Raw genomic sequence first — 25246 nt, forward strand, 5'->3', positions numbered from 1 at the left:
CGCTGATGTAGACTCACTTTATTGAAGAGATTTTCTCCTAGAGTTCTAAACACAAAATGAATGCTGTTGGGGCAAGTGCTTCCTAAGCAGCATTGCATTTAAATGAACCATAGGGTAATGTTTACAGGGGAAGCCACACTTGAAATTGAAGACTCAGTACAACCTTTATAACAAAGTATCAGTCATAACAAAACATAACTATTCATTCTACAGATTATCATCTTCCCCAGCATGACCACTGGATATGAAAACATTGTATAGACATCTAAGGAGCCCCCTAATTTTTTTTAGAAAAATGACACAGTAATACAAATTACATTTTCCAAATCTTTACTAGAAACAAACTATGACATCCATTTTGAAAAAGCACCAGTAGACCCTACCAAAGTAATGACTGCACACTTTTGCTCCTCGGAATTGACAATCTTATACATTTCATCTGTCTCCTGTAGGAATGAGTGAAAATGGTTTTATCAAGTGCCTGTGTCAATGGGTGCGTATTTTATATCGTGCTCCAAAGTAAACACAAGAAAATGAAAAACACACACTCTTATGTGAATGAAACATACGGATGGAAAATACCCTTAGATAGTTAGCACAAAGGCAAAATTAACTGACTTTTAGTCAGCACTAGTGTCTTAAGGATAGTTTCTTTGTTAATACTTGTTACGGAAGTGTTTTAAAGGCATAGGTATAAATGCACATGCAAGCAGCTTGCCTCTCTCTGCATACCCACTTCCCTAGCTTTGCTTCTCCATTTCAAGGGCTCAAGCTGCTGAGCCCTTAGCTACATGGGCTATAGTGCCTAGTAAGCATCCTATATAATAAAGGGGTAATATGCAAATCGACCGAACAGCGGAATGACAGGTCGCTATGATGCACACTGACCACCAGGAGGTAGACACTCAATGCAAGAGGTGCCTCCTGGTGGTCAGTGTGCTCCCACAGAGGGAGCACTGCTCAGCCACAAGCCAGGCTGACGGCTGGTGAGTGCAGTGGCAGTTAAGGGAGCCTCTTCTGCCTCTGCAGCAGTGCTAAGGATGTCTGACTGACGGCTTATGTCAGCTCCCCACAGGAGCAGGCCTAAGCCATCAGTCAGCCATCCCCTGAAGGCTCCCAGACTGCTAAAGGGTGCAGGCTTAGCTGAGGGACTCACCCCACCCTGCAAGTGCATGAATGTCATGCATCAGCCCTCTAGTTTTTAAATAAAGATCACATAATTTTTTCCCCCAAAATTAAAGAGGTACAGAAAAGACTATGGAACATAGTGAGGAAAAAAAGCATACCATCAAAAACAAAAGTATGATGTTCAAATTTATAGAAAAGCTATTTCACATCTGTTAGTAACTCACTAATGGGCAGATTGGACCAGGACTGAAGAGGCAGCCAAGCCAGGGGCCCTGTGTGCCTGACACAAGTGGACATCTTTGAGGGGTGCTCTATCGTTATGATTACGGTGACCATTTTCACAAGGTGGTAGGCTCTTCAAGGTCAGAGATGTGGCATATTGATATCTGTATCCCCGGTTCTTAGCATTGTCTTTCACGTGATAAGACACACAGTAAACATTTCTGGGGACTGGGCTCATTGCCTCCTTGCTTTCAAAACCGTTTTTTGAGAACTACCTATTCACCTAATTCATTCAGTCCGCTAAGGCGGGATGACAAATAGGCTCCATCTCCCTGACGGACGGCAATGAATGCCTAGACGTGGTGATGACGTGGATTCTACAACCGAGTCCTGGCACAGAGGAAAGGAGTGCCGCTCGCTCGGAATGTCGCCTTGAGAGAAGGATGGCACAGATGCTCCAGAGGCCCCGCCCCTGGCTGGAAGGCATACAACACTCACCCATGTTACCTTTCTGTGGCTATGCTGCTTCTCAGATGCTCTGCTCTAAGCCACTGCTCACGGCATGCTGGCTGACCAGGAAGGCCAAGGCCTTGCCCCTCCAACTACCTGTGCCGCAGCAGGCAGAGTCACGCCTTTACCTGGAAACTTGAAAACACAGCATCCACAGTGCTCAGTGAGTGAGCGTTTACTGAAAGAGAACAAGCATTTTCTTGATCGTTTGCTTGAGATTTGTCTATCTCAGTATGACTTTTAATTGATATCTAAGGCATTTGGAATTACTTGAGATTTGGGTTCCAAAATAAATGGCAGAGTTACAACTCTCTTTGGTATTCAGGCGCAATCTTCATCTGCTTGTTTCCTTCTAGTATCCATAACCTTCTCAGTACTTCATGGTTATGACTGAACCAACATTGTTGAAATAACCAACTCTCACCCATTCACCCCAAAAACTTTCAAAGAACACGAAAGAGAGAAGCCTCTGAAACTAAAGGTGTTGAAAAGAGAACTAGAAAGAATGACAGAAAGAACCAGTAACGCCCTCTACCAGTCCACGCTCAGGACTCACGCTGCCATGCAGACCCTTCTCAGTGAACAAGGGGGCTTCTCGCAGGGTGGCCACCATGGGGAGCCTCCCAGGAACCCCCTCTCCATAATGGGAGGTTAGCACTCCACAAAAAGGATCTCAGAGCTGAAACCGGCTTGGCTCAGTGGATAGAGAGTCGGCCTGCGGACTGAAAGGTACCAGGTTCAATTCCGGTCAAGGGCATGTACCTTGGTTGCGGGCACATCCCCAGTAGGGGGGGTGTGCAAGAGGCAGCTGGTCAATGTTTCTCTGTCATCTATGTTTCTGACTCTCTATCCTTCTCTCTTCCTCTCTGTAAAAAAATCAATAAAATATATATTTTTTTAAAAGTATCTCAGAAAAGAAAATGCCTTTAGAGAAAGGAAGAAAACCAAGGGATAATATCAAAGAGCAAAATCCTGGGGGTGAGGGGAGATTTTCAAAGCAACATCAGTTTTCACATTGGTAGTCTTCACTGGAACACTGGCCCCAACACGGAAACAGAGCTAAATTAAAATGACCCTCAAAATGTCAACACAGCTCATGTGCACTGCAGGAAGGAGGGTATCCCAATCCACTGGTCCATTCCTATTGGACATTCCACCTTGCACACACTGCTGGCAGTCCAGAGCAACAAAACCTTATGAAAAGTCAGCATATCTTAGAATTATAATATCCCAGCCTACACACACACACACACACACAGACACACACAGTGAGAGAGAGAGAGAGAGAGAGAGAGAGGGAGGAAGGGAGGGATGGGGGGCACATGTACATACAAAGCAAACCTGATTTATAAAAAGAGCTTTGTGGATCAGAGTATGCCTTCCCTTGGGCCAAGAATCTAGTTGTTGGAATTAGGAAAACGGACCCAAAGAATGTAATCAGGAAGAGAATTAGTTGGCAGGACTAACATTGTATTTCATATAATAGTTACAAGCTAATATCCAATTGCTTGTCTAGAACTAATTCAACTGGCCAGAATCTTCTTAATGCAAAATGTCAAGCCTTAACAAGTTAAGCTCTGTAGCAACAGACGTTAACACTATCTAAAATAAATTATATTTTTTAAAATACATGAAATGAAATTATAGGTCACTAGAAATTCAATTCTATAATGAATATAAAGGGATATAAACCTAGTGTTAATATACCATTCCCAGGAAGATTTCAGCGCAAAAAAAAATAAAGGGCTACATATTTGAGAATAAACGGATATGGCTTAGAAATCCTTAAACAGATTTCTGAGTACTGAGGGGTGTTCTATCGTAGGACTAGTTGGTGACAAGATACAAAGATCTGTCTCCACAATAAAGGCTTACCTCACTTTACCTAGCAGTGTTCCTGAAAAGTTGTGCAAATAGTTTTTACAGCCAGATAGATCCTCGTTTTAAATATGCCAGGAGGCCACGACTGTAGACACCCTGGAGTGAGCCCTGGAAGACAGGCACTGTTGAAGCAGCAGCTCCCCTGGACCCTGTCTGCACGTGGGAAGCATCTGCGGTGATGAGCTTGCGTGACCCTGTCCGCTTTCCTGCCGGCTCTCCTGGAGGGAGGCGCGCTAACTGGAATGTTAGGGTGGAATCCAGTGCACCGCTGACCTGGTTCCGTTACAAAAGATCAGAGAAGTTCAGAAAGTGTTTTCCAACCAAAACAAATTTCCTGTAAGTATGTGTGTGTGTTTTTTAAGAAATGCTGATCTATGATGGGCAGAAGCTTTTATCCACTGTTAACTGACTTATTAAAAACACGCAACTGCTTGAACTGGGCTCCCTGGGATTTAACAATCAAGTGGAGCTCCTTACCCAACTTCAGAAATAGCCCCGGATGCCACACCGCCTCTGTCAGAGCCTCGTCCCCGCTCTCCAGCGCAAGCAGTTCACAGCTTCCCTCACCCTGCCCCACCAAAGCAAAGCGTGAATTCAAAGGCTAAAAGTAAATTAGAAAGATGCTTGGTCTAAATAGGATAAGGTTATTTTTTTTTTTTTTTTTTTTTTTTTTAGTCTTAGAACTAAGTCGAATACATTCAATCAAAGTAAGTCTTAAAAGGTGGTTATTTTTCTTATTGGGTGCTTTCTTCCCCTCTGAATTTACGACTCCACTTTAAAATATATATGGATGCGTCCTTCTAAATAATATATCCTCTATTCAATAAGCAATGCAACTTCTCTGGCCATATATCTGCTACCTGCCACATAAATGAAATAAGGGCTTATATCTGCCTATTTACTCAGCATTTTATAATTGCAAAATAAGACTGGAAAAAGCACTGAGGAAGTTTTTATGCAAGTTTTGGAGGCTTGCAAGGCTTCACTGTAGGGCTCCATCACTGTATGTTTCCTGGAAGGTAGTGTGCCAATAAGGTATCTGAACATTGTATGCATGGTTATAATTGGGGGAAAGGTGGAGACAATAGTGTTAATACAACTGTTTGTCAAGTAAATTAATAAACAACAACAACAACAAAAAAACACTCTCACTTATGGTATTAGGATATTTCAAGTGACTGAAATGAAACAGATTTTAAAATCATCTTTACCATTCTCGCCAATTACTGACTTTGGCCCTTTACGAAGCAGACACAATGCCATCTTCTTTTCAATGATCAGTTTTAGTCACTGTCTCACGGTTATCCTAGCTGGATGAAAACGTGATCATGGATTTGCTCCCATAATTTAAAAACCAAATAATTAAAAAAATAATAGTGTTGGTGTCTCTTTCTCCACAAGTTTTCAAGTAATTAGTTCAAGTAAGCTTATTTACAGCTGTTGTCTATATGACCTATGAAGTCAGCCTCCCTGGAAATGGGGCCCTACGTCTCATTTTTTGTCTTGAACCAGGCTTCTTGTAACTGCTAAGCCGCTTCAGTCATGTTTCCGTTTTATTGGGCAGATAGAGAGAGGACACCAGCAGGTTGTGTCCAAAGGCCGGAAAACGCCTGAATGCTTCCCAGCTGTCGGCGAAGATGTTGTACTTGAGGAACACGCGATGCTCCAGGCTGGTGGACAGGGTCACGTCTCTGCTCATGATGTAGATGCCGTCGTTGTGCAGCGCGCAAGTCAAGTTGAGGCCCGACTTGGACGTGTTCTCCTTGAGGTAGAGCCACTGCCGGGTGGCAGTGTTGTAGGACTGCACGGTGAGCATGTCCTCGCTCTGGCTGCTCCTCCGGTTGGGCCCCAGTTCGTGGAGACAGCCCCCCACGATGTAGATGGTCTCCTCCACCGACACCATCTGCTGCTTGCGGATGTGGACGTCGCACGTTTCAAAGAGGGTCCAGATGTCGGCGGAGGGGCAGTACTGCAGAATGTTCATGTTCCGGTCTGAAACGAGAAGAGAAAGGCCAAATCTGACACGGCCGCGAGTTAACACCACCAGCTGCCCAGGCTGTGTATCACCGCCGACCTCCCCCCAATAACCTGGTGCACAGAGGCACCGCTGTTTCAGACAAGCAGAGGCTGGGAACACAGTTTTGTCAATGGCTAGGAGGAGATCCGTTTAGAATCGTCCCCACTCACTTCACATGCACACACGTCCCCGCCCTGGGATGCTCTCAGAATCAGTGAGACCAGCGAGGTGAGAAGTTGTGATCTGGGCACGTCCCCTGCTCCCTGACACCCTTACACCTTTTATTTATTTGTTTGTTTGTTTATTTATTTATTACTTTTAAAGACACTTCTTTTTTTATGTCTATCTTCTGATTCTTTGACAGAAGCTTGTTGGATTTTTTAATACATATATTTTTATTGACTTCAAAGAGGAAGGAAGAGGGAGAGATAGAAACATCAATGATGAAAGAGAATCATGGATCGACTGCCTCCTATACACCCCATACTGGGGATTGATCCTGTAACCCAGGCATGTGCCGTGACCTCCTGGTTCAATGGTAGATCCGCGGAACCACGGCAGCCGGGCCCTTACACCTTTTAGAACCACCAAGCCAACCAATGTAAGGAGAATCGGAGCCTCAGAAACTTCATCAATACCTGCAGACCGCTGACTATGTAATACAGACAGGCTGAGCCCCCAGCGATCTATTCTTGACCATGGATTCCACAAAACCAGACAAGTGAGGTTTCCTATGGGCTGTCAAAAGGACAGAAACGTCAGGAGAAATGCAAGTCTCACCTCTGGCTGTCAAGCCTTAGAATCTCTGGCCATTCCGCTTCCCAACTGTTAACACAGAGACACACTGACAAAGGCCCTTCCCTTCCCTGGCCCACTTCCCAGGAGACAGCCATGGTGTGGATAACATCAGGCAGTAGAAGAGACTGCTGGCTCTGACATTACTCTGAATGAAGGGGAAGCACTGCCTGCTCTCTTTTTAAAAATGCGTGTGAAAGGTAAAATATTTAGTTTTGCCCTACCAGAGTGGCTAGGTGGTTGAGCATCCTTCCGTGCATTGAAAAGTTGCTGGCTGGATTCCCAGTCAGGACACGAACCTGGGCTGTGGGTTTGATCCCCAGTTGGGGAGCCTACAGAAGGCATCCGATCAATGTTTCTCACACTGATCTCGCTCTCTTCCTTCCCCTCTCTAAACGTGTCCTCAACTGAGGATTAAAATAATAATAATAATTAATATATATATAGTTTCATTTTTCTTTTTTTTCCTTTTCTCCTCTAGGAAAGAATAAATAGACTATTTTAGCCTCACCGGGGGAGAGAGGGAAGTGCTGAGTTATCAGAAAGAATGAACTTCCCGTGTGTTGTGTTTTACTTTATTATTTTTAATATATTTTTACTAATTTCAGAGAGTAAGGGAGAGGTAGAGAGAGCTAGAAACATCAATGATGAGAGAGAATCATTGATTGGCTGCCTCTTGCACGCCCCCTACTGGGGATCAAGCGCACAACCTGGGCATGTGCCCTTGTCTAGAATTGAAACTGAGACCCTTCAGTCCGCAGGCTACCGCTCCATCCACTGAGCCAAGCCAGCCAGGGCTGTGTGTCGTGCTTTAAAAAAACAATACAATCTACCAGTGTAAGACAGCTCAGCAGGGGAACTGACAGTACGCACAAGTGGACAGCATTCCCACGGCCGCGAAAGTGGGAGCAGGGGGAGCTGCACTTCTACCCGAGCCAGAAGGACCCGCCACCGAGGGCCACGGTTAAAGAGCTCCACCACGATGTCCGGTGCCAAGACAAGTGCCTGCACAGGGGGCCCAGAGGGGGTGGAGAGGAGACCAGCCCAGACCTGCAGGGATTTCAGAACTGCTATAGCTTAAGGGAACTGTCCTCCTGTTTCCCACCCACACTAACCCCCCCTACCCCCCAATATTTTTTTTTATTGCAGCTTTTGTGACAAAGCTCAGTCTAGGAGACAGCCCCGGGAAGTTTGGTTGCTGATCTATCAGAAAGTGCTCCTTAGTAACTTGGCTTCCCATGGCATGAATGAAGGACTTATTCTGGTGAAGCGTCAGTCTTTCTCAGTTCCAGGTCGGAAGGTCCTTCCAGGTCTCCTGTAAACGTTTTCTCTCCTCACCCAACAAGGCTCAGACCATGAGGAGGTGGTTTGAGTCGGAGGAATGACCTTTTCTCTTTTACATGCAGAGTTGATTCTGACGTTTAACTAATTACCCTTCTTCCCTTTAGTGGTTACTACTACTTTCGAATGAATTTTTTTAAGTCTTTAGTGCCTGCCCAAGAATTATAATAGTCAAATAACTATCATAAAAATCATGAACTATAACTTTTCTGAATTTTGAAAGTCTCACCTAATGAAGTCAGCAGGCTGAGAACCCAATTTGAAGTCCAGAGGGTTTGTGTGTGTATTTTGTGTGTTTTTTTCATAACAATTATGGTTTGTTTTATGTACAAAGAACTGTTAGGAAATGCTGGGAAGAGGCTAACCAGTGGAGAGGGCAGCTTCAGCGTACAAGGAACGGCCCTGCCCTCTCATCTTAGAAAACTCGTTTTCAGCGCTTACACAAACATCCCTCCGTCCACCTCGCCTCACCATCCCATCGTGGGCCTTTGGCTTGGGGAACCTGGGACAGGAATCACAGTGGGTGGCCCGAGGGAAAAGGGTGCATTCGCCGTGGCTTTTGAAACTAGAAAACACACAAGCCGGGGTTTTCCAGGTCAGATCTAAGGAACACTGGCTCAGCCAGGGTCATGGAAAAACCGGGCCATCTCCCAGCAGGGCACTCTGGGTCACGGTGCGGCCTGCCAGGCTTCACAGCTCCCGCTCGGGAGGGAGGCCCGGAGGTCTGTGTGCGTAGGACAGCCCGCCGGGCGCATGCTGTGTTACAACAGCCGGAAGGGAGTCGGAATTCTTGGAAATGTTCACAAGTGACTAGCTGTACTTACTGTCTTCGGAGAAAAGACACAGACACGGGGGTACGTATGTGCACACAGGAATTCTCAAGAGGCTACAGTTTACTTAAGCACATAAAGTTGGCCACTGCAACCTGAACGCCAATGTGGAAGATGCAAGAATTGAGCCCTAGCCAGTTTGGCTCAGTGGATACAGCACTGGCCCGTGGACTGAAGGGTCTCTGGTTCAATTCCGGTCAAGGGCATGTACCTCAGTGGTAGGCTCGATCCTTGGCCACGGTCAGGGAACACATGCAGAGGCAGCCAATGGATAGGTCTCTCTCACATCGATGCTTCTCTCTCTCTCTGTCTCTCCCTCTCCCTCCCACTCTCTTAAAAAATTAAAAGGAAAATATCCTTGGGTGAGGATTAACAAAAGACAAAAAGAGAAAAGGATTGAGTGCTAGGATTCACCCTCCCCGCCCCCCCAAAATGCCCCCCCCCCCCCCCGTCCCATTATTTGTAAAGGGAAGTTGGTAATTATCTTCAGTGGAGAGTCACTAGGGAGGGACACTGGGAATAGCTCCTGGGTGGAACAGGATAAAAACCTGGGTGGAACGGGAAGCTCACTGTTTCCCCTGCACTGCTCCCTGTCACTGCCTCTTAAATGTGCAGGCAAACACACCACTGGTAGTGAATGAGCTGAATGGTGGCCCTCAAAAAGATACGTCCACCTCCCAACCCCCAGAACCTTGGAATGGGACATTGTTTGGAGAAAGGGTCCTTGCAGGTCATCCTGGATGACTCAGGTGGGCTCTGAATTCAAGGAGAAGCGTGTTCTTGAAAGAGACAGAAGAAGAAAAGACACGAGCACAGAGGAGAAGATGCGTGAAGACAAAGGCAGAGATGAGCATGAGGCTGCCGCTCGCCAGGGATGGAAGCAGCAAGAAAGGATTTTCGCCCTGGCCGGTGGCTCAGTTGGTTGGAGCACCATCCCATGTTCCACCAAAAATTCACCAGCTGGAGTCCTGATCAGAGCATAGACCCAGGTTGTGGGTTTGACCCCTGATTGGGGTGCATCTGGGAGGCAACCAGTCCATGTTTCTCTCTCACATCCTCTCACATGTTTCACTCCCTCTTTCTCTCTCTCTTTTTAATATCAATCAAAACATATTAAAAAGAAAGAAAGAATTCTCCTCTAGAGCCTTCTGAAGGAGCGAGACCCTACCGATACCCTGATTTAAGACTTCTGGTCTCCAGAACTATGAGAGAAAACACTTTCTGCTGTTTCAGGATACACGTTTATGGTCACTGGTTAAATCAGCCACAGGAAACTAAAAGAGCACCCACCAGCCTCCCCACCAAAGCATCTGTTTAGAGTTCGCTCTAAGAAGAATTAATAATAATTTTTTAAAAAGTGAATCAGATGCTCATAAAACACCTTTCATTCAACTTCTTCCTCTAACATAAATCCCCAAAACAAGACGCAGTTGGTTATGGTGAAAAGAATGTTTGTCCCCTGTGCCTGTATCAGCACGGGGACTTCTATCCTGTACTAAGTAACATGTGGTCGCCTACAGCTTCATGGGCCACCAGCATCACTCCCCCAGGCCTGTCCTGCCCATGTCACACCACAGAGAAGTGACAGGTAATCTCATTCTGTCAAACAGAGTGGTCCCTGCGACTCCAATTTGGCCCAACGTCCTAGTAGTCCAGTTACTCCTTTTCTGAAAATTCTGGACATTCTACAGTCAGACAGAGCAAATGAAGAAATAAATCTCCTTGGAAACAACAGCTTTATGGAGGAGGTGAGAGATCAAAGGAAGGGCATCTCCTCCTGGTGGCCCGCCATTGCCTTTCTCCCCACAGCCAGGCCGTGTCCTGCCAATAAAGCCTGTGAGAGGCCTCCTGCTACGCAGAGCCGTATAAAACCTGCTGGAGGAACGTTTATCTCCAAATTGATGAACCATCAAATGCCCACCAAAAACGTGGAAAACACATATGCACAGTTTAATAAATAGCAGAACCACCTCCCACCCTCCAGTCAGAAAAAAAACTGTCATGTTCTCTTGCTCCTCCTATATGTGTAAGCAACAGCGGAGAGCTGCGTTTCAGAATCTGCAGCTCATATGCTTGTGCTCAGGAAGGGAGCAAATGAAAACAAATCTCTGCAAAGCTGCCTGGCACTGATTCCATAGTGTTGCATAGGGCGGGGAGGGGGAGATTCATGTGTGTTGGAGGAAAGGATGGGAATGTCCCAGCCAAGTCATAAGATGACAAACTATATGGCCAGCTTTCCAGAGCAGAAATACACATTTTCTTCACAGTTCTCTCTACCCCGTTCAGAGGCATCAAAGGCCCCTCCTGTCCAAACCATCCTGTCTCACAGGACCCGCTTCCTCCCGGAGGTGTGAGTACACAGGACGTCATGCACAAGATCGCACTTGTGTACACCGGAGTGTTTCCTCTGGCAGCCTCTGCCCTTCCCCGGCTGGCAGCCTCTGCCCTTCCCCACCAGGAGGAGATGCCCTTCCTTTGATCTTTCACCTGCCTGCAAAGCTGACATAGGAGAGGACCACTTACGTGGCCCCTTCACTCACCTTTGGTCGTATATCCTCCAATGACATAGATTTTCCCCTTGCACTCGCACGCAGAGAACTCAGCCAGAGGATTGGGTAAGGGTGCGACAAAATTCCACGCATCCTGCTCGGGATTGTAACACTCAACGTTGGACACGACCTGCCCACCGATGGCGTAGAGTTTATAATTAACGGCCACAAGTTTGAAGTTAGACCTGAAAGACAGAACACAAGGGTTCACAAAGTCAGTTGTCCTGGCATGAACTTGTTTTAAAGAAATAAGACGACGGCAGGAACTGCCGAAGCAGAGCGGGGAAGTGTCGGACGGCAGGAGGTGAAACCTGCTGTCCATGTTGGGTGACATCCTGCCTGGGACAGAGGGATGGCCAAAGGGCATCTCACATCTCACTCTGGTCCCCAGAAGGCCACAAGAATGGTGCATTCTCCAAACTTCAGCAACTGAGGGTAAGCATTCAGTATAACAAGAACTGATCTTGCTTAGCCTTACACCAGAACCAAAGTTACCCTGTTTACTAAACTCTGTTTACTAAACCTTCTTCTCAGGAGCAAGACCAAGTGTTAAGGGAGAAAAGCACCCCCTCCACTCCCTTGTCTCTCGACTCAGAATGTTTACCTCATTTTTCCTACTACGTGGGTAGGCTCCATCTGGGGTAGTCACCAGCACTGCTTACACAGACAGGGGTATGCAAAGTGTGTTTGCTGAAGGGCGATTCAGAGACCCCCTTGCCAAGAGCACACCAAAGAGATTGCTGTTCCTTCCTCCTCCACAGGAGGGTATCTTATATGGTGCTTCAAAACAGGTGAGGTGGGCAGGTAAGCACTGAACTGATTAAAACTATTTTGATCCAGCATTCTTAGGGTACTTACACATGTTAACAAATACTTCTATCAACAAGTGCTCACCTATCATAGCGTGAAATTATTTTTAAAAAGAGAAATACACTGATTTCAAGCCCCCTATTCAGTAAGAGAATTAAACGCTGCTCATAGGCTTCAGTACGGGGAAGAAGAAACATTTGGAAACGCTGGGCCAGTCTACTGTCTCGAGTTCACAATAGTATGAGCAGCAGCATGATGCAACAGAAAGACCTGGGGCGGAAATCGGAACACCGGGTTTGAATCCCAGCTCTGCTGATAACCAGCTACCTGACTGGGGCCCAACCCTTCACTTCCTTCTCTCTAGCTTAGGGGTAATATCCAGCACAGAGTGGTCAAAATAATTAGAGCAAACAACTGATCAGAAAATACTACACCGAGATAAGATACTAGCATTATAGTTTCTCCATGTTCTAGTATCTATATATATAAAAGCCTAATATGCAAAGTGTCCCCTCGGGAGTTCAACAGACTGGGAATTGGATCACTTGCTGTGACATGCGCTGACCACCAGGGGGTGGTGCAGAATGAACGAAGGCCTCGGCTGGCAGCTGGCAGCCAGGGAAGGGAGGCCCCAGCCGGCAACCGCTAGGGACCCTACCCATGCACTAATTTCGTGCACTGGGTCTCTAGTATGAAATATAGAGACTAGACCAGGTGAATTTAGAGGCCACGTCTAACAACAAAACAATAATTTCTTCAAAAGTAACAATATCCAAAGAAAGAAGGGGACAGAGGCTTCACAGGAGCGAAGAATATAAGAGGGTAAACAAAGAAGCACAGTGCACCAGTGGAGCATGCCTGACCTAAAGGTGTTTGATAAACACTGATGCGTTAGGATTCGGGACATCTGTGAGTGATAGCCACCTACTAAAAAACTGAGATTTCTTAAAGCGCTTGTAATGTTTATACCTAAGTAAGATTTAGTTTTGCTTTTCAAATCAGAGAGTGAATAGAGTCCTCTTCATCAAGAAGCCCATACTGTCTATTAAACTCAGCCAGCCATTCCATGTTTCATGCCAACAGACCTCACAGAGGCGGCAACTACTGGGGGGTCCCTGATTCATGTTGCTTACTTTTCCTGCTGCCAATGGTCCTTAAAATCTGACCATGATGCCCTCTCTCTGCGTGCAAATTTGGGGAACCAAGGGAAATAAAGCTTGTAAATAAGCACTAAATTTTAACCAGCCCACAATTTGTTTTTGCTCCGCGTTAGGTACACAGATAGTAAATTTTGTCAGATCAAAACAGTTCTGAGTCTTCACCCAAGCAGCATCATTTGTCCTGAGCAAACATGCAAAGGGCTTCTTTTTGAGGCTGAATGAATAGGCAGTTAAAAGTAAATGCTATCTCTCCAGACCCCAACATGCTCGAATTCACTTGAAGGGGAACATTTTTCTACAATGAATTTGTGTCCAGATGAAACTGCCACCCCAAAACAGACCTCCTAATGAAGAGGCCTACTGCTAAGGGGTCTGAGCCCAGGCTTGTACAGGTAAATCTCGGCTCCACTGCTCAACAGCTATGTGACCATGGACATGTCATTGGGCCTCAGTTTCTCCACCTGTGAAGTGGGGATAAGAAGAGCACAATATTGCACGTGGTTAGGGTTGAAAAGCGTCGTCACACCTGCAGAAACAGGTCACTTAGAGGAAATGCTTTTCTGCATGTCCTACGCCTGAGTTTGTCCACTTCAGGAGGGTTGGTTTCTCATTGGTCAGCTACAACTGTTATTGGCTGTGATGCACTCTGGGATTCTGCACAAGGTGCTCTCTTATTCATAAATTCTTGTCATTTACCGATTTTCTGAAAATAGTTCCAATTTAAAAAAAAAAAAATAGTTCTTCTATTCTTCATTTCCTGAATGGTAAAGGTACAAATTCAAGCTATCAATTATTTTAAAATTATGGCCTCTGTAGTATTTTTCTTAATATTGATCCCTGATAGTACATTCAGGAGGCAAAAAGAAGAATTTTTAAAACCAGATAATTTGTTGGAGCTACATACTTGACTTACTTATAGTAAACAGGGGGAAAAAAGTAAGAAAAATTCAATGATTTAATTTCTACGTCACTTAGAAGAAATACAAAGCTATTTAAATCCTTAAAAGCTAGCCCTGGCTAGTGTGGCTCAGTGAATTGAGCACTGTCCCATGCACTGAGAGGTAGCTAGGTCAATTCCAGTAAGGACATATGCCTGGGTTGTGGGCTCGATTCCCACGAGGTAGCCGATCAATGTTCTCTCTCACCAATGTTTCTATCTCCCTCTTCTTTCCTCTCTCTCTAAAATCAATAAAAAACATATTCTTTTTCAAAAGAATATCCTTAAAAGCTAAGTTAGATAAATCATGATAAACACCAGCGCACAGATATCAATGATTGATAGCTGTATACAACTATAGGGAGGCAGAGTGGCATAGAGTACTAGCCCTGTGACTACATGCAAGTTAGCTGAACTCAGTTGGCCTCAGTTTCCCCTTTGGGGAAATGGGACCAATAACAATACCTAACTCACAGAGATGCTGTGGGCATGAAATAGGAATTGACATCTAAAAGTGGTGACCACAATAAGCAGTGACCACAATATGCTGCCCAGAGTACCAGCTCAATTCACTGCTATGAATTGCATCTGTTACTGTTATAGTGAAAATCAGAGTGAAATGCCAAGGTCCTTTCTGAGCCTTTCAGAAGAGGACTGTATAGTCTCTGGACCCTCCAGATCCTTCTGCCTTGTCTCTCCCCTTCTGCTGCCGACTTTATGCCACTTCTTTATGTATTAACCTCCCCCGGGGACCAGGAAGAAGAGAGGGGAGAGGTTAGGAAACAGAATCAGGCATGGTTCCTATCTACTACCATCTGAGAAACGTCAGTGCACAAAGCGATTTAAACTATTGGCCAAAATTATATTGGGGGAGTGGGGGGTGAATAGCTTGCTTGCTTTCCCACTACACTCAGGCTCCACTGAACATTAACCACAGCACAAAATCTCCTGATGGCTCCAGGACTCTAGAAATGCTCTAAAATACTAAACTTTAGCTCAGAGGGCAGGGGACAGCTAAGGCTGACAACGCTGACGCCACCTCTGCCAGAGAGACTGTTCAGTCTCTCTCCCAGCCTTGCTGTGGTCACACGCCGATCAGGAGGACACACCCAACTCCAATTTCACGGCAAAAGTGCAGGGCAACGGAAGGGACTAGAGTAAGGTGACCAGACGTCCCGCTTTTGGAGGGACAGTCCCGATTTTTAACAATTTTTAACAAAAAAATCGGGATGTCCCGCCAAAAGCGGGACATCTGGTCACCTTAGGCAACTTTGAAAATAGAGCAATTAATGAACTGACCCTGGCCACAATGGCCAGCTTCAGCAAGTTATCGCTAATTAACGTGGGGAGGGGAAGCAAGCAATTTTGTGAGCGCACAAGCTTTCACATGTGAAGAGCTATGTCCCAACAATGCCCAAGATCAAATCCACATTCAGACCATGGGGCAGTACTGCTCACCTGGGCTTCAGAGCATCCTCTCAAAGAGTCATGGGGACTCACTGCCATTTTCAAGCGTGTGGGCACAGCCCTAACCATTTATTGTTGTATCTGCTGCTGGTCATACAGCACGATGCTCTCCAGGGTGAGAAGGGCTTTATAAAATCTCCTAAGCCTAGGGTTCTTGGCTGTCCTTCATTAAGAATCTGGGATGGCCGAAACCGGTTTGGCTCAATGGATAGAGCGTCGGCTTGGGGACTGAAGGGTCCCAGGTTCGATTCCGGTCAAAGGCAAATACCTTGGTTGTGGGCACATCCCCAGTAGGGGGTGTGCAAGAGGCAGCTGATCGATGACTCTCTCTCATCGATGTTTCTAACTATCTCTCTCCCTTCCTCTCTGTACAAAATCAATAAAATATATTTTTTTAAAAAAAATATGGGATGGTGGCCCTGTTCAGGGCCTGGGGAAAGCAGGCTGCTCTGCATTTGACCTCTGGTTAAAGTAAAAACGGTAGAGATCCGTCCCACAAGCCGTGAGTCAAAAAGCGAATAGAAATGCTGTGTAAAACCTGCCATTTTTACTCAAGGTTCTATAAGCTCCCTGCAGTGTTTCTGAAAACTTGTGTTGGATGCATTAGCCAGAAACAAGTGGGCTTCATTTATACTTGTCTCATCAATTATAAATTCCTGCAGCCAGGAACTGTGTCCTCCTTGTTGTTTATGGTGACAAGAAAAATACTGGATATAAAGGCTGTGGTGAATCTGAAGCACACAGGATAAAATTCTGAGAAGCAGCACAGCACCATAAAATACCTATGCTTCATTTCTTGGAAGAAAATACTTTTTAAAAGGAATGAAGATGATCACTGCCGTAACTTGTAAGCTACCTAAATAGTTATTTAAATAGTACTAAATAACTAAAAAGCTATCTAAATAGTACGTATTCAATAGGTACTTCCGTTTTTGTTACTATTCCTAGTAGATACTTTGAGCAATCTACTTAACTTCCGGTGCCTTAGTTTCTGCTTCTATGAAATGGGAACCTGCCTAATATAGCCCTTGTGAAGAATAAGTGAGATAATACATGTAAAGTAGGAGGAACAGTAACTACCCTGTTTCCCCGAAAATAAGACAGTGTCTTATATTAATTTTTTCTCCCCAAGTTGCGCTAGGTCTTATTTTCAGGGGATGTCTTATCTTTCCATGCGCTAGGTCTAATTTTCTTAGGATGTCTTATTTTCGGGGAAACATGGTAGCACAGACTAAATACTCAATTAAGTGTTACATATTTGTTCAGCTATTCTAAATAACTATAGTGACTGTTATAAGATTAAACTGTTCACTAAAATGTTACATTTTAAATGACTATCAAATTATACATTGGGTTTTATTACAGTAACATAAAAATCTATGCCACAATTCAACAAACCATGAGTTGCACACATCTATTTTTTTTTTTTGGACACCATCTTAACAGTAGGAATACATAAGCGTTGAATAAGTAATTAGACTCCTTTGGAAGAGAGAGAGACGAACATAAACAAAAAAAATTTCAATGCAAAGTGGGATTGTGCTGGAAGAACACAGAGTTTGAACCCAATTGAGAATTCAGGAAGGGACTCTTGGTTGACAGTATGTCAGATCTGAGTCAAAGCTGAGGGAGAGAAAGAAGGGTACACATTCCAATAAGGCATCCATAACCAACTAGAAAATATCACTTTAAAAAGTATCTCTGTAGGAAAAATACAGATGCTACAAATATAGTAAAAGAAACTTTTCATGAAGGACCAAAAGACCTAAATAATTCCTGGACAAAGAAACCATTTTTCAAACTGGAAAAATATTATAAAGCTGTGAATCCTCCTCCAAATTAATCTAATGCTACATAATCCTAATCAAAATCCCAAAAGGACTTGACAAGCAGACTCCAAAGCTTATCTGAAGAAGATATGCAAGAAGCAGCCAATAGAATTAAAATAAAACAAAACAGAACAAAGGAGGCTTTGTCATACTAGACAAAAAAATAAGATAAGGAGAGGGTGGACAAAAGTAGGTTTACAGTTATTTGGAAAAAGATATGCTGGTTATGATTATCATAATAGCTTTCTTAATGCAAAAGAATGTCACTCACAACTATAAACCTATTTTTTGCCCACACCATAGATTACCAAACTACCATAATTTTAAAAATGTGTTATTGATGCAGGAATAGCAAATCTGCCAATTTAAAAACAAGCACAATAGCATATGACAACTGATTTTGCAAATCATAGTGTGAAGGATTAAGGCCTCTGGGATATTTAGAAAACTTGTTAAAACCTCACACTATACCTTAAATAAAAATAAATCCCAAACAGATTCAGATCTAAGTGTAAAAAGGCAAAATAAAAAAATAGATCATGAGATAGATGAATATTTATATATTTTTAGTTTGTAGAATCCTTTCCTACATAAGATAGAAAGCTCAAAGAACACATAACAAATTTTACTGCAAAACATTTTAAATATCTTTATATAAGAATGTACTATAGCCCTGGCTGGTTTGGCTGAGTGGATACAGTGTCAGCCTGTGGACTGAAGGGTCCCAGGTTCAATTCCAGTCAAGGCCACATGTTTTGGGCTTGATCCCCAGGAGGGGATGTGCAGGAGGCAGCCAATCAATGATTTTCTCTCATCACTGATGTTTCTATCTCTCTCTCCTCCTTTCCTCTCTGAAATTAATAAAAATGTATTTTTTTAAAAGAAAAGAATACACTAAAAACTTTAAGCCCAAAACTAGAGCCTGCACTTGGTTGGGTCTGCAAAGTTTTTCTTGTTATTGTTGACTTATTTGTTTTTTAAATGGAGTAAGCTGCCAACATTTTAAAAAGTCAGGATTTACACATCTGGCAACACCATTGCTCACTTCCATTTGGCAATACTGTAGCCAACTGTGGTTGAGAGGTGGAGCCCTCTTATGGTGGGGCAGCAGCTCTCTAGTTTATCATAACTCCCACCTCTACTCATTGACTTTACATCCATGGTCACTTCAGGCATTTGTGAACCTTATGATAAAAGACAAGAGACTAATATCTACATATATAAATATAACAAAATAAATATGAAAAAGATAAACAAGCCAATTTAAAAAAAAATTAGCAAAGGCCACTTACAAAAGAATACAAACGGCTGATAATTGTATGAAAAGAATAATCTCTCAATCAGAGACATTCACACAAGGTTTCCAGGAATTTGCCATATAGAAACTCACATATGCCTAGAATTCACATGTGTCAAACACAAGGCCCGCGGGCCAAATCCAGCCCGCCAGGCCTTGCAATGTGGCCCGCACCGCGCTGTCATCACTGCACTCCGCTGTCAGTTTATGACATTGTCAGTTTATGACTGTTCAGTAAACCATTAGGCCCGCGATTTAGGCTGGATTTTAGATTTTGGCCCCTTCTCTGATTGAGTTCGACACCCCTAGCCTAGATGATCAATATAGCATGGTTTATAATGGCAAATGGAAGTGATCTAAATGCTCATGAATAAGGGAGAGATTAATTACATTATGGTACATCCACGGGCTGAAATACTACATAGCCATTAACATGGCTGGGGGGAGGGGGAGGTCTGTTTGTTGATGTAGAAAAACTGTCAGCCACAGTAATGTTAAGTGGAAACATCAAGACATCAAGTGCTATAATAATCAGCATAACTTAATCAATTTGAGTAAAAATATACATGTATGTTATATGTACACCCCCCATGTATATCATTTTCCCCTATTAACCACTATCAACATATTTATATGAAAAACTACACTAATAAAAGAGAAAGATGCAAATTGACCATACCTTCGCGATGCTCACCCACGAATCAGGAATATACAAATTAACCCAACAAAGAAGGCAGATTAACTTGCATACACAGACGCTGAGTGGCTGGGGGTGGGACGCTTGTGTCGTCAACATGGCAACGACGCAGGCGTTCTGCACCGCCCCAGCCGCTCGGGCCTCTGGGCAGCGTGGGAAGGCGGGAAGGCGGCTCCCGCCTGAGCGAAGGCAGTGCCGGCAGCTGCACTGAGCCACTAGTACATTTATAATTTGTAAGTATTAATGTGTATTAAAATATATAAATATGTCTATAGATAGACATACTCTATAATTTTTCATATCATTTGCAATTTTTCTAAGCATGAATTCAGGCATTACTCAAATACTTTTTTTTTTCCCCCCAAAGAGGACAGAAAGAATATTCCTTGGTGACTACCAAAGATTTGTCAAGAAAGAAAAGAATTTCATTGCCGGGACCGGTTTGGCTCAGTGGATAGAGCGTCGGCCTGCGGACTGAAGGGTCCCGGGTTCGATTCCAGTCAAGGGCATGTACCTTGGTTGCGGGCACATCCCCTGTGGGGGGTGTGCAAGAGGCGGCTGGTCGATGTTTCTCTCTCATCGAAGTTTCTAACTCTCTGTCCCTCTCAATTCCTCTCTGTGTAAAATCAATAAAATATATATATATTTTTAAATTTTTTAAAAGAAAAGAATTTCATGAGGTTTAGTGAGAGAGTTGTGGAGCAATGGAGGCGTGCTGAGCACCAGTTGACACAGCAGAAGACACGTGTGTCGAGATGACAGACAACCTGCTGGGCCTTACACCCCTAATCTGAGCATCACTCATAACCACTGAACGTTTCTTTGTTGCTTTAGGTAAAGCTACTAGAATTTGTTTAAAAATAACATTCTTGTCCAACTGGAGTGGCTCAGTGGTTGAGCACTGACCTATGAACCAGGAGGTCACGGTTCAATTCCTGGTCAGAGCACATGCCCAGGTTCCTGACTCTATACCCAATGGGGGGCGTGTAGGAGATAGCCAATCAATGATCCTCCCTCATCGTTGATGTTTCTCTCTCTCTCTTCCTCTCCCTTCCTCTCTGAAACCAATAAAAATATCTTTTAAAGAAATAATAGTAATAATATTCCTGACATCAAATTTTAAAGATGAAGTCATCTTAGCGGTATAAATAACGCACTAAAAAGGGGCTGGAAGAAAATATGTTAACCTGTATGTAGATGGCGGTTGCCTCTAGGAAGGAGGGAGCAGCAGTGATAGCCTTTCTGCATCTTTACTATTTTCCTTTCTTCAGCTTTCTAGAATAACTACATAGTTATCTTTAATCATTAGAAAAAGGAACACTGCCAAAACCGGTTTGGCTCAGTGGATAGAGCGTCAGCCTGAGGACTGAAGGGTCCCAGGTTCGATTCCGGACAAGGGCATGTACCTTGGTTGCAGGTGCATCCCCAGTAGGCAGCTGATTGATGATTCTCTCTCATCGATGTTTCTAACTCTCTATCCCTCTATCTCTTCCTCTCTGTAAAAAACAAAAACAAAAAAAAAAAACAATAAAATATATTGAAAAAGAAAAAGGAACATTTACCAAAACAAACTTTACACTAGAGTAGAAATAAAGCTAGTGTTCCCCATGGCCTGGCCCAGCCCTCAAGTGAAGTAAACAGGTATAATGGCTTCCCCATCCCTGTTCAGACTTCCTTTGACAAGTGGGGAGTCCCCTGACTCCTTGCTCCACACATCAGGGCAGGAAACATGGGGGCACCGGAGATGGATACAGGTGGACCAGAAGAAAGGGTATTCTTGTGTTCTTGTCCTTTCTTGGGTTCCATTGATTCTTCTCCCACTTCTGAATGGCTCTGGGTCATCTTGGGCCCTACCATCTTTATTTCCTACCACCTCTTTCTGTATCTGCTTTGCTCCTGTTTTCCTATTCCTTTCCTGACTCCTTTCTCTACCCTCGCACCTTTTCTCTTCCTTTGTCCAAGTCACCCAAGTTCATATTGGGAGGGTTTTGCAGGATGGTAAGGGAGAAGGTTGGGGTGGATGGGAATATTCTAATAGGGTAGGCGACCACTTCCAGACTCAAGCTTTGGGCCCATAACGATGGCAATCTGGGGAGGAGGTGAGATGCCAAAGAGAGGATACAAAATAAGAAAGACAGTCCTATACAGGTAATAGTATTGGGTCGGCAACTAAGTAATTGCGGGTTTCACACATATATGGCTTCAGTTGAATTTTTAGGTTTGCAGACGTAGTACAAATGTAAAACACATTTTGTATTTGATAGTTGGCTATTCAGCTGTTAATCAGTAAAAAAAGTTTTTTGATCTGTTTTGTAGTTTTTGTTTGGCGTTCGTTGAAAAATGGAAAATCAAAAGAAACATTTTCGTCATATTTTGCTTTTTTATTTCCGCAAGGGAAAAACGCATCACAAGCTCATAAAAAGTTATGTGCTGTTTATGGTGACGAAGCCTTAAAAGAACGGCAGTGTCAAAATTGGTTTGCCAAATTTCGTTCTGGTGATTTTTCACTCAAAGATGAAAGACGCTCTGGTCGTCCAGTTGAAGTTGATGACGCCCTAATCAAAGCAATAATCAATTCGGACTGTCACAGTACAACACGTGAGATTGCAGAGAAGCTTCATGTATCACATACATGCATTGAAAATCACTTAAAACAACTTGGCTATGTTCAAAAACTCGATACATGGGTTCCTCACGAACTGAAAGAATCACAGTTAACGCAACGCATTAGCAGCTGCGATTTGCTAAAGAAACGTAATGAAAATGATCCATTTTTAAAACGACTGATAACTGGCGATGAAAAATGGGTTGTTTACAACAATATCAAGCGGAAAAGATCATGGAGCAGGCCAGGTGAACCAACTCAAACAACATCAAAAGCTGATATTCATCAAAAGAAGGTTTTGTTGTCAGTTTGGTGGGATTACAAAGGAATTGTCTACTTTGAACTCTTACCACCCAACCGAACGATCAATTCTGATGTCTACATTGAACAACTAACGAAATTAAACAATGCAGTTGAAGAAAAGTGGCCCGAATTGACAAATCGAAAAGGTGTTGTATTCCATCATGACAATGCAAGGCCACACACATCTTTGGTCACTCGGCAAAAATTAATGGAGCTTGGTTGGGATGTTTTGCCACATCCACCATATAGTCCTGACCTTGCACCATCTGATTACTTTTTGTTTCGATCTTTACAAAACTCCTTGAATGGTAAAAATTTCAATAATGATGATGATGTCAAATCGTACCTGATTCAGTTTTTTGCTAATAAAAAACAGAAGTTTTTTGAACGTGGGATTATGATGCTGCCTGAAAGATGGCAAAAGGTCATTGATCAAAATGGGCAATACATTACAGAATAAAGTTATTTAGTTCCATGAAAAAATTGTCTTTGATTTTCTTTAAAAAATCCGCAATTACTTAGCTGCCGACCCAATAATACAATCCCAAATATCATCTCCTGATCATAGATTGGTGCTCCAGTGTGGGAGGCTCAAAAGTCACTGACAACATCAACAGGCAATCCCGCAAAGTCAGCGTTATGGGTTACTGCCCAATGTGTCACCATGATCAGAGCCTAAAAAATAAAATAAAAGGTAAAAAATAAAAGCAAAATTAAAGGACCGTTGTAAGCATCTTAGGAAGCTACAGCATGTTTTTCCCCACTGGGATCGAGTCCAAGAAAGCAGCTGGCCTACAGACACAATACCTGCAAGGAAACCACTCAGCCTGTAGACTTCCTTGGGGCCTTTTCTTCCTTTAAAGGTCTCAGTTCCTTGGGAGCTTTGCCAGAATCCACCTCCCACCTCAGCACAGCCTCCTGTGACCGCCCAGCAAATATTCAGGGAATGGAGGGGGAGGCAGCAGCGCCCTGCTGGGTGGGAGCTTACCTCTTCTGGTTCATGGAGGCCACCTGGAGCCACTCGTTGGTGCTGGGGTTGTAGGAGTGCGCGGCGGAGATCTCCTGGCTGGTGATCCTGTAGCCGCCCACGATGAAGAGGTAGTTGTCCAGGATGGCAGACCCGTAGCCCCGGACGTTCACCAGGTCAGGAGGAAGGTTGTTGGCCAGCGGGAACCAACGCTCCGTCATCTCCTCATACCTGAGCATGGACGGGGGCTCCCCCTGGTAGGGGTGCGGGGCCAAGGGCCCCCCCAGGAAATCCCCCAGGGCCACTAGGACGGGCGTCCCCGTCATCCGGGCCTCCCTCAGCCTCTGCTTCAGGCTGACGTCCCCGGGGGCCTGCGCGGGGGAGCCCAGGAGGTGGAACTGGGGCTTGCACAGCACCTCGTGGAAGTGGACCACCATGAAGCGCAGGCAGGCCTCCTGCAGGTCGGGCAGCCCGTACACCTGCGCCAGGCGGTACAGCTCCAGGCAGTTGGTGAGCCGCACCTGGGACAGCAGCAGCTGCAGCAGCGACGTGACCTGCAGGAAGGAGGCCGCCTCCACCAGCTCGGACAGCAGGCCCGCCTCGTCCAGGTCCTCCTCGTCGGCCGCGCCGCTGCCGCCCTGGTCCCCCCGCGGGCCCAGCAGCCAGCAGCCCTCGCGGGCGCCGCCGGCGTTGATGAAGTCCAGCACCAGGCGCAGGCCCGGCGCGCTCAGGCCGCGCAGCTGCTGCACCTCGGGGCCGCCCGCCTCGGCGCGCAGGGCCTCGCGCATGCCGGAGCGGTAGAGCGCGCGGAAGTAGTCGCTCTGCTCGATGAGCTTCCTCTTGCTCACCGGGTAGCAGCGGTCCTCCAGGCGGATCTGCACCATCTCCTCGGCCGACATGGCCGCGGGGGCCGCGGCGGGGCCCGCCAGCTCTGCGCGCTCGCCTCTCCTCCGCCCCGCGCTCGCTGGGTTCCGGCTGGGCGCGCCGGGGGCTGGCGCCAGCGGAGGAACGGGGGGAGGAGGAGGAGGAGGAGGCGGAGGCCTGCCCAGGGCCGCTGCTCCCGCCTGCGCTCGCCCGGCCGATCTGGGTGGCGAGGCAGCCCCTCCTCCTGGGCCCGGACGCCGGGCTCAGTCGCGCTGCCCCCGAGCGGCGACCCCGTCCTCCGGGGCGCGCTCAGCGCCAGAGAAGGGCCGGCGGGCGCGCGCCGGGCGCGGGGAGGCGGCCGTCCCCGCGGGGGCCGTCCCGGGCCGCGTCAGCCGGGAGGGGACCCGGGCCCGGCCCGCGCCTCCGCCCACGCCGCCGCCGCACTTCCGCCCGCAGGACCCCTGCGGCCCGCACACCCGCTGGCCGGCTCCGGCGCCGGCTCCCCGGGAGCGCCGGCTCCTCGGACCCAGACTCGGCGGCGGCGCGGGAGGCGGGAGGCGCGGCCCCGCGGCCTCCCCTGCTTGCCGGGCGCGGCGGCTCTGCAGCTGCGGGGCCTGCGGCGATGCTCGCCCGGGGACGGGAGAGGAGATGCGGCCAGGCTGCTTTCTCTTCCAGGGCAAGACGAAAAGCCGAAGGGACTGAAGGAAGTCCGGGGTCCAGGGAGTCAGCAAAGCATCACCTCTGGGTTCGCCCCTCGGGCCCAGCCCCGCTTCGTGTCCGTGTCCTGGGGGCTGAGGCGCACTGGCCGCCTCCGGTCGGGTCGCGTAGGTGGCACCCACAGCGGAGCCTTGAACAGCGGAGCCTTGGGCTTGTCATTGTGGAGGAGCCATCTTGCAGAAAGTCCGGCCAGCTGGCAGCAGGTTCTGCGGGGCTCGGAGCATGGGGTGCACCCGATATAAAGGCCTGGGAAGCAGGAGAGCTTGTATTTGCTGCTGCTGCGGCTGCGGCTGCGGCCCGTTATCCGATGTGTGTGTGTG

General features: G+C 46.0%; 1 protein-coding gene across 1 annotated transcript; it reads right to left on the bottom strand.

Moving 5' to 3' along the window:
• KLHL42 (kelch like family member 42) lies at window positions 1-24561 on the bottom strand. The gene is made up of 3 exons (XM_084876692.1): window positions 23367-24561; window positions 11265-11458; window positions 1-5733 (listed from the first exon to the last, which is right to left on the bottom strand). Exons 1-3 carry the CDS (start codon window positions 24242-24244, stop codon window positions 5282-5284), a joined length of 1524 nt encoding a protein of 507 aa, XP_084732818.1. The 5' UTR covers window positions 24245-24561; the 3' UTR covers window positions 1-5281.
• Window positions 24562-25246: the final 685 nt, after the last annotated feature.

The sequence above is a fragment of the Pipistrellus hanaki genome (assembly GCF_964339955.1).
Source record: "Pipistrellus hanaki genome assembly, chromosome: 3".
NCBI lineage: Eukaryota > Metazoa > Chordata > Mammalia > Chiroptera > Vespertilionidae > Pipistrellus > Pipistrellus hanaki.

Coding starts and splice junctions, on each gene's coding strand:
- KLHL42 (XM_084876692.1), bottom strand. CDS start 24,244: ATGTCGGCCGAGGAGATGGTGCAGATCCGCCTGGAGGACCGCTGCTAC. Junction 11,459..23,366: donor GCCTCCATGAACCAGAAGAG/GTAAGCTCCCAC, acceptor TCTGTCTTTCAG/GTCTAACTTCAAACTTGTGG. Junction 5,734..11,264: donor TGGAGGATATACGACCAAAG/GTGAGTGAAGGG, acceptor TTCTCGTTTCAG/ACCGGAACATGAACATTCTG.